Source organism: Protopterus annectens, chromosome 2.part1, assembly GCF_019279795.1.
Source record: "Protopterus annectens isolate FY-2018-M chromosome 2.part1, PAN1.0, whole genome shotgun sequence".
Classification (NCBI taxonomy): Eukaryota; Metazoa; Chordata; order Ceratodontiformes; family Protopteridae; genus Protopterus; species Protopterus annectens.
This window is the reverse complement of record NC_056729.1, coordinates 1,171,757,610-1,171,767,660: the sequence shown is the minus strand read 5'-3', so window position 1 is coordinate 1,171,767,660 and position 10,051 is coordinate 1,171,757,610. Positions and strand designations below refer to the sequence as shown.

Sequence of the window (10,051 nt, the reverse complement as noted above, 5' to 3'; positions counted from 1 at the left end):
ATATACAAAAATAATTTTGATAATAAATCTCTAAAATCTCATTGCCATTTTCTCACAATATTTATTTTTGCTGCTCAAAACTGAGAAAAGATGGCTGTCCCTCGCAGTGTGACACTACTGACGCAACTTCTAACCTCGAAGGCACGTATGCCTTCACACAGAAGACGCTCTAGCTGAGAAAAATGAACGGGACAACGTCTTGCTATGAGGCGACAACGCTACCGCAGCACCACCACCACAGTAAAGTAATTTAATAAGATATAAAAGGTTTATTTTAGTCTTCCATAACCTTATTTTTTCTTACTGATATAGCCCCAGATGTACATTGGAGTCTTAGTTTAAAATTGGTCAGCTGTGTACATATTGTGATGAATACCTGGTTTACTCATAAAGTTCTACATCACAAAAAGGTGGTTAATCACATCTCCTCTCACATGGGAAGAATTTAGCAATCAAGTACATTCATTCCCACAAATTAATACACTCAACCACTAAATAAGAATACTACCACAATTACTGGCAGTGCCTGCTTGATGTCATTCTTAAGTGATAAAAACACCTAGTATCTTTAGATTAGTATTTTGTCTGATCCCTAATTGCATTATATCTCTCAAGTTACGCACTATATTCCTATAATGGGTTATGTGGTAATGGCTCTTCATTAGTATCACCCCAATCTATTGACTAATTCCTAACCTGTCTTCCTCATTTCTAAGTGATATCTGATTTTACCTGCCTTTATATATCTATTGTAGTAGTTGGCTAAAAAACATGACTTCTAGTGTAAATTGTATGTATCATTTGTATATAGTTAATTAGCTCGTGGTAATTATGTTTTTCCTTTTCTTTGTGTTTATGTTTTTTACTACATAGATGTTCATAGGTTCATAGGTTCATACTAGGCTATCTGCCCTAGGGCATTTATAAGCCTAGCCAGAATGTGTTTGGCTTTCGCCACCCATTTTAAATTTATTTTGCTATGCCCTTTTTCGAGGTTAGTATACTGTGCCTCTGTCTAACAGTGACACATAAGTGATACCCGGGGTAAACCTACGATCTCCCATCCACTCATCAAGATTCCTCTTGAAGAGAGTCAATGAGGGACTCTGCCTAACCTGGACTGGGATTTTATTCCAGAGTGAAGGGAGCCTCTGGGTTAGGAATCTGTCCCTCCAGCATGTCCTATTTATTTCAGTGCTGAGGTTCAAGTCTCTCGCGTGGCTCGATGGGATTTGGATTTTCTGAGGTGCAGCATGTCCATTAATTCCGGGTTGGACATGGCTTTATACGTCAGGCACAGATCGCCTCTGAACAGGCGGTATGCCACTGAGTAGAGCTGGAGTTTCTTTAACCGGGCAGCATATGGCATCTGTTTGAGCCCTTTGATCCTCTTGGTGAGGTACTTTTGGGGTCTTTCCAGTTGCTGCAGGTGTCTGGTAAGCTACATCCCAAAAGGGGCATTGTACTCAATTATGGGCCTGATGAGGGATGAGTAAAGAGGCACGATGACGTCCCTGATCTAGATGTGAATCCCTTCATGATTAGGTGGGCTATATAAAATGTTTTTCTAACCACTTTGGCCACGTGGTTGTCAAATGAGAGATTGCTATCAACTTGGGTCCCCAGGTCCCTAATTACTTCTTCTGTACTTAATGGATTACCACCTATGTGGTAATTTGTGGGCACTTTGTTTTTGCCAAAGGGGATGACTATACACTTTTTGGCATTTAGCTTGAGGCCATGGCTCTGGCACCAGTTGTCTGTTTCTGCGAGGCCCTTTTGGGGGATGCTTGTGTCGACTGGAGAGTCGATTATGGCGCCCAGTTTGCAGTCATCTGCGAATTTGGTCAGCCACAGTCCTTCCGTGTTGGCCTGTACCTCCGAGAAATATATACCGAACAAGAGAGGTCCCAGGACTGAGCCTTGTGGGACACCACTTGTAACTGGTTTGGAGTCTGACATGGCTCCAGCAATTCTAACCATGTGGGTTCTGTCCTTGAACCAGTTTGCAATCCATCTAGTGACATAGGGATTTATATTTAAGCTGGTGAGCTTATCTATAATGCCCGAGTGGGGTATTGTATCGAAGGCTTTTGCGAGGTCCAGGTAGGCTGTGTGGACCACCTTCCCCTCGTCAATGTCCTTGGTGACTGTTTCAAAGAAATCAACCAGGTTTAAGAGGCAGGATCTGCCCTTAACAAAGCCGAACTGGGTAGGATCCAGTGTTTGTAGGTCCCCAATATCTTTATTTATGAGGTCCATGATGATCCTTTCCATAGCTTTGCAGACCAAGCTAGTCAGGCTTATGGGGCGATAGTTTCCAGGATCCGTTGAGGCACCACCTTTATGGAGAGGGACCACTATTGCTGTACGCCACTCTTTGGGCACATATCCTGTAGTAAGGCTGAGATTGAACAGTAGTTTTATGTTTGGGTTTAGCTCTTCTTGGAGTTCATGTAGGATGCAGCCCGGGACACCATCTGGTCCCATTGATGCTGTGTTTTTGCTTTGGAGAGGCGGCTCTTACCTGAGCATCTGAGATGTCAGGGGCAGCACTCTGCTGGCATAGATATTTGCCCTTGTGGTGGTGGTGGGGGGGAGAAGTTTGCACTGAACCTGCCAGCTAGGATGTTGGCAATGTCTGTGGGTTCGTGTATTTTTGTCATTTTGGACTAATTCTGAGCATGTCTGGGAATTACCACCCAGGTTCCTAACATAACTAAAGAAAGCCTTGTGATTATCCTTAGTGTCCTGTGCAATTTTTCTCTCAAGCTGGCCTTAGACAATTTTATGTGTGCCCGTAGTTTTTGCTAATACTGATCAGTGATGCCTTCCCTTTTGGGATTTTGCTTTATCATTTAGTAGCTTCCTCCTTTTATTGTATAGTTTGTTTATGGCTGGGGTCCACCAGACAGGATGTCTGCCTTTGGAGGATTGGGTCTTGGTTTTATTTGGGATCGCATGATCCATGCATTCCTGAAGGTGTTCATAGAATGCGTTTATAAAGGATTCTGCGGTCTGGGCCGTATTTTCCACAGGCCCGGGCTTTGAAGGATTCCACCTCAGTTTTGAGGAGTGTGAAATTTGCTTTAGAGAAGTTTTTCACTGTGGTTTTCTGGGCAGGGGTGGGGTCGGGATGTGAATATCCAGTGAGATTAGTTTATGGTCTGATCTTACCAGTGAGGGATACACTTCTGGTCTGGAGCATAGAGTCCCCATGTTGGTGATGATCAGGTCCAGTATGTTTTCCCTCTTGTGGGAGTGGTTACAAGTTGTTCCATAGCATTTGAGTTTATAAATTCTAGGAACCTTTGGGCTAGGGTGTTGGAGCTAGAGTAATGCTCCCAGTCTATGTTTGGGTAGTTGAAGTCCCAATATAATGGTGTTTGGAGAGACCTTCATATTTTCCAGTGTTCTCAGGAAGGCCGAGTGGGGTTCCTGGGTTTGGGAGGGTGGTCTGTAGCAGGCTATAAACTGGAAGGCAGTTTTACCCACTGTTAGTTGCACATGGATAGTCTCTGATGCTTCGTGCTTTGCCACCAACCTGGAGGTGTGGGTATCTTTGATGAAAATCGATACTCCCCTCCTTTTGTGGTTCGGTCCAAGTTTTGGGGCGAAAAGCATGGTATGAGGTATAACCTGGTAGTGCTGGGGTGCTCTCGGAGCCCTGAACGAGGTTTCTGTTACTGTACAGATATCGATGTTCTCCATGCTAAGGAGAGTTTCGAGCCATTAAATCTTGAGGTTTAGACTTCTGGCATTGAGTAGCATTACTCTTAGTTTCTTATCCCTTGTGATACCTATGGAGGTGGGTTTGTCTTCTGAGCCTTGCCTAAAAAAGGCACTAAGGGGGTAGCAAGAGCCTTTGCCAATATCCGAAAGCCCAGGGGTGACAGGTGCAAGCCGTCCCTAGCGAATCATCGTGGATTGTCGAGCATATCATCCCAAGCTGACAGGCATTGGATCCCCTTTAAATGACATCAGTACTTAAGGCAATTGTTGAAATTGATCATCTTGTCTTCATATTGTGGCATCATTCTTGGTGAGGGTAAGATGCTACTCAAGGTCAGGGTCATACCGGCCTGGGCTACATGCTCAGAGAGCTCCTTTATGTCTCTTTTCATGTAGTCCAGGGAGGTACGTCTCAGGTCATTCACACCAGCATGGACAATGACTGAGTCATATTTGTACTTGCCTTGGAGTGACCTGAGTGCTTGTGTTATGTGGCGGGTCCTAGCCCGACAGGCTGCTCACCGTGACCCTCTCCTTGTTCAGCCTGGTGAGCGGGACGTCAGTGTGCCTGACGATAGAGTCACCTATTACAAGTGTATCAGGTGTGTTGTTTAGTCTTAAGGGCTGTGACTGTTCGGCACACTGGCTTTGTGAGATATGTGTTGCACGTGTTTTGTTTTTTGTAGCGGCTGCTTGGGTGTCTGCTTTGGAGGTCTCTGCTGCTTCGTCAGATCTTTATTTAGAGCCTCCGAGTATGTTTTTGTGTGATTATGTGTTTGGTTTGCTGTCGTGGTAGGTCTATGTGAGACTGGAATTGTAGTGAGTGTGGTTTCCTTCTCCTCCTGACTGGTTATGCCAGTACTGAGTTGAGAGAGCTTAGCCTCCAGTTTGGCTATATGGTTGCATCTCTCACATGTGTTGGAATTTGGTGGGAGGAGGAGAGGGTTGTCTGTGTACATGAGGCAGTTGTAACATTGCCTCAAGATTCCCAGATTCACCAGCTGGACCGGAGGAGATTGACAACTGACCTTTGGACATGCTAGAATAATATTGGGAATTCCTTAATAATTGAAAACCAGGGCCAGTGGGGAGTGAGGGTGTAGTGCTTTTAATTTTTAGTGCTGACTTATATAATTGCTTTAGTGAGCAAGTGCCAGGTAACTTAAGTGCAATGTGTTACAGGTAACTTAAATGCAAAATGACAAACAGTAACTTTCTTTCAAGTGAAACAAGGAAATAAGTACAGTAAGCAATGCAGATATCACTAGTGATCCACAGAAGCTGAGAAGGGTGGAATTAGCTGCCCAGGAAATAACAAGCAAACAAACAACAAGCATATAAACAAAGCTAGATTCAGCAGGCCTGGATCTAGTCTATGCTACAGCAAACAAGGTGTACCAATTTCAGTAAGATACAGTTCAAATATTCAGGCACTATAAACCTTTAACCAGAAATTCCCAGCTCAGAAGGGCAGAGTCCAGCCTCTTCTCCCACAAGAGTGCAGACCACAAACCTTCTTAATGTAAAATAACTGGCCTGAAGCCCAAGTGCTTAAACCAGAACTAATACACTTTAAGAATAACAGACACTGGGCTCTCAATCAGCAGTTCCCAACTTAGAAGGATGAAAGCTACCTGTCCTGCCACCACAGTGCATGCCACAAACCTTCCTAATGTAAAACAACTGGTCTGAAGCCCAAGTGCTTAATCCAAAAGACTTAGAATGATAGCTACACTTTAATCAAGTTACTACCAAGCAGTAATAAATACAATTGAATACTTTAGAGAATGCCTGGATTAGTGCTCAAGTTACACAAACAAAGCTAGATCCAGCAGGCCCGAATCCAGTCTATGCCACAGCAAACAAGGCACCAACTTCAGTAAGAAGCAGTTCAGATATGCATGCACTATAAGCCTTCAACCAGAAATTCCCAGCTCAGAAGGGCAGAGTCCAGCCTCTCCTCCCACAAGAGTGCAGACCACGAACCCTCTTAATGTAAAATAACTGGCCTGAAAGCCCAAGTGCTTAAACCAGAATTAATACACTTTTAGAATAACAGACACTGAGCCCTCAATCAGCAGTTCCCAACCTAGAAGGATGTAAGCTATCTGTTCTGCCACTACAGTGCAGACCACAAACCCTCTCAGTGCAAAACAACTGGTCCGAAGCCCAAGTGTTTAAACCAAAAGGCTTAGAATGTAACATATCTGTGTCTTATGGTGTTCTTGTGTGTGTTTATTATTGAAAAATGCAATAAAGACATTTTTGAAAAAAAAAATGGTCAGCTGTGGAAATAGAGGAGTTGGTCCATGAATTGATAAAACATATTACTAGAAAATTGAAGGCTTAGTTGTTTAACTGCTTATACCTTTCCATTCAAAACAACTTAAGACTACCCAAAGAAAATATGTAAATCTCATTCTAACTGACCTTTCAGTCTAGCTACACCCCCCATCCATCCCTGGGCCCATACATATATATTTATTGCACAGTAATAGCAAGTATCTGTTAATTATTTCGAAGACGTTGATTCCGTTTTGTGTCCTTTAGTATGACTTGTTGCCCACTAATACCTACTTCTACTTAATCTACCGGTCTCACGGATGCTCTGCTTCCGCGTAGCATAATTTAAGTCATAATGCTAAACAAATGTAGAGCTGGGAAATGAAGTGCAGTGCTTCTATTCAAACCGCGCTCCATTAGCCGCTTTTAGTAACGAGCCCGGCAAAACACTAGCGGGCGTATTCGCGCCTTTCTCGAGGTAGCCGCGCCTCTTAACGACAACATACCAGCTATGGCGGCCTTAACAACGGCAGATGTTCGTGAAGTTGCAGAACTCCGGGTAAATTGCCGCTTAATCTCCTTGTAAATATCTAGCTTCAGAAATACATGAATCATTGACTGTAGGCAGAAAGGCTTATATTTTTCAGGTCCACTTTATTATAGTCCTGCAGCAGGTAGTAGAAGTTCCTGCTTACCTGTTTGAACGCTGTCTCGCTGTCGTTACTGTTGTGACAAGTTATGCATTTGTAAACCTTTACTCGTATCCGAACGTTTTCCCCCTTACAGAGAGAGCCGTGTCATATTTGGCAGTCTTGGTGAGCTGTATATATTCAAAACCCATTCTGGCTAATTCTTAAATCGTTTTAAAATTCTCCAAAATTGCAGTCCACGCAAGGTTATGTATGATTTTCTTCAGCGCTCCTAGTGGACAGTGCCAGTCCCATTAAATTACGGGGGGGGGGTGCTTATTTCTGTTTGTGGCATAATTGAAATTATTTGCTAAAAACCTACTCGGTTGTTTTTCATCTGCAGGTACTGTGACACAAGCCGCTAGTAAAGAGGACTGGGCTTGACTGGCAGGCGTACTTCACATTTCCAGGAGGGGCAATGCAAACATGTCAAAAAGTGTTAAAACTTGTATTTGTCCCCTAATATACATCCAGCCACTGTTTTAAGAAATATAGTTTTGGAGGAGGATACATAACATTATTATTTTAGTTGTAATTTGGTTTGTATTATACTTTGTAAGGGTAGTTGGTGGTTGGTGCAGTGGTGGCGTGTGGTGTTTATAGGTGTGTATGTGACAGGGTGGTGGTGAGGGGCGGGGGTGATGCCCGCCTTTAATTCTCACTTCATACCACTAAACGTGAGTGGGTTTTAATGGAGACTATGAAACACAATACAAATATCATAAGTTGATTAAACTTATTTTTCTAAAAATACTGCATCCTTTTTAACGAAGTATTAGATAAGAAAGAAACAGGTGAAGTGAATTCAATAATAACAATATTTTATCCATTAGTTTTCCATTACCAACTTTATTTTGCTCAGTGTAGCTAGTGAGCCAGGGTCTATCTTGGCAAGCCTTAGGTGAGAGGCATGAAACTAATACTGAATAGAACAAGGACTTCATACTCACGCACACACTTACACTTACAGGCAGTTTGGAGTACCTTGTATGCACCATTTGCCATGTTGTTGAGATAGGGAGAAAAATACCTGTATCCCAGGGAAGAGCCTACATCCTTACAGTAGGAATGGCATGTAAACTTCATACAGAATGGCGGTGGCCCAGCTTGGAACCAAACTAGCAAACCAAGATTTATGAGGTAGCTAATGGCCATAATGTGCACAGTTCTTGAAGTAAATGTAGTACTAATATATGCATCTTTGCAAACTATTGAGTGTCTTTAAACAAGCTTGGCAGAGTTAGTAAATGTATTTTTATTTTCTCTTATTTGTATTCTTAGTTATTGCCTAAGGAGAGAATTAAACTTGCTTTTACTTACTCAAGATGGTAATGCATATGTACATTATGCCAATCAGAATAGTATCCAGTCAGAATAAACTGTGGAATTAATGTCAAAGAAGGTAAGTCATGAAAATAATGAATCATCAGAGCTGTCACTAAGTTGTTTGTTGTCCCTGGGCGTTTCCCCAAACTGGTGTCCTCTCAACTCATAGTTAATGGCCATATATACATAGGCACGAGTGTGTGTGTGTGTGTGTGTGTGTGTGTGTGTATATGTATATAAAAATATACATATATGCTCAACACCAGGATAAACTGCATCCCTAAATGTAGGCAAATACCTATTCATACCATGCGTCTCATTACTCTCCCTTCTTCACTCACTTCCTTATGTCTATCAGTTTCTATCCCCTGGCTTTCTCTCTAAATATACTATAAGCCTGCTTTTCCCTCATTTCATATTGCAATTCCTGTTTGTATTATACTAACCTACCTTTATTTTTTCTAGAAACTGGCTAAAATTTCTCTAAATATTAAATCATTATATAATTTACATACATACATACAAATATTTCAAGCACGGGCATTAATGCCCTTCTAGCTTGCCAATATACCAAACCACTTGGTCCCATAATAAGTGTCCAGGCTGTTCTTAAAAATATCTAAACTAGTACTTGCTTTAATGTAATTTGGTAGTCTGTTCCATGCATCAGCTACTGTCAGAGAACCAATTAGTACATTTCTCATTCCTATAGAATCTTCTACTTAGGTTGTCAGATGATTTTCTAGTACTTTTTGATAACTCCAAGCATTCCCAGAAGCAGTTGTCTCTAAATGTCCTGAATACCTGAATAAGATCTCCTCTTAGATATCTGTAAGATACACTCTACAACTTCAGATATTCTAGTCTTTCGTAATTTAAATTTTCACATCCATGGATGCCCTTGGTATATTTTCACTGTACTCTTTCCAGTTTACTCATGCTTGTTTTCTTATAGGGTTTCCGTATTGTTATTCCATACTCAAGTTTGGGTCTAATGTAACAAACAAACAATGACTTTAGACTTTATAAATCTTTTTATACGACCTGTAGTTTTATAGCTATCATTAACCTTCTTCTTCTCTCGGCTTTTCCCGGTTAGGGGTCGCCATAGCGGATCACCTGTTTCCATTTCTTCCTGTCCTCTGCATCTTGCTCTGTCACACCAACCACCTGCATGTCCTCTCTAACCACATCCATAAACTTTATCTTAGGCCTTCCTCTTTTCCTCTTACCTGGCAGCTTCATCCTTAGCATCCTTTTCCCAATATACCCAGCATCCCTCCTCAGCACATGTCCAAACCAACGCAATCTTGCCTCTCTGGCTTTGTCTCCAAACTGTCCAACCTGGGCTGACCCGCTAATATACTTATTCCTAATCCTGTCTACCCTCGTCACACCCAGTGCAAATCTTAACGTCTTTAACTTTGCCACATCCAGTTCTGACTCCTGCCTTTTTCTCAATGCCACTGTCTCCAACCCATGTAACATAGCTGGTCTCTATACCCTTTTGTAGACCTTCCCTTTCACTCTTACTGGTACTCGCCTGTCACAAATCACTCCTGACACACCTCTCCACCCACTCCACCCTGCCTGTACTCTCTTCTTCACCTCTTTCCACACTCGCCATTACTCTGAACTGTTGATCCCAAGTATTTAAACTCATCCACCTTCACCAGCTCTACTCCCTGCATCCTCGCCTAATCTCTATCCTCCCTTTCATTCACACACATATATTCCGTCTTAGTGATCATTAACCAATTGGTTGATATGATTAGAATAACTCATAGCTAAATGTACCCATACCCAGGTCCTTAAGTGAGTCTACAGTTTCAATCAATGTGCGCTGTATTAAGCATTCACCTTTCAATTTATGTCTGCCAAATCTTATATGCTTAGTTTTTGATGTATGTAGACAAAACTATATAGAGCTCCGTAACAAAGCCAAAAACAAATCAAACTAGACAAATCCAGCTACTATACAAGCATGCAAGAAAAATGTGCTCACAACCCACAAATATTCT

The 10,051-nt window shown here is 42.1% G+C and overlaps 1 protein-coding gene across 1 annotated transcript in view; it reads left to right on the top strand.

Moving 5' to 3' along the window:
• The first annotated feature begins 6,476 nt into the window (after window positions 1-6,476).
• CCHR2.PART1H8orf74 (chromosome chr2.part1 C8orf74 homolog) overlaps window positions 6,477-10,051 on the top strand; it is a 462,446-nt gene continuing 458,871 nt past the window's right edge. Inside the window, exon 1 of the mRNA XM_044063549.1 lies at window positions 6,477-6,574. Within this exon, the coding sequence (XP_043919484.1) occupies window positions 6,527-6,574 (48 nt within the window). The 5' untranslated portion in view covers window positions 6,477-6,526. The remainder of the gene's footprint in view (window positions 6,575-10,051) is intronic.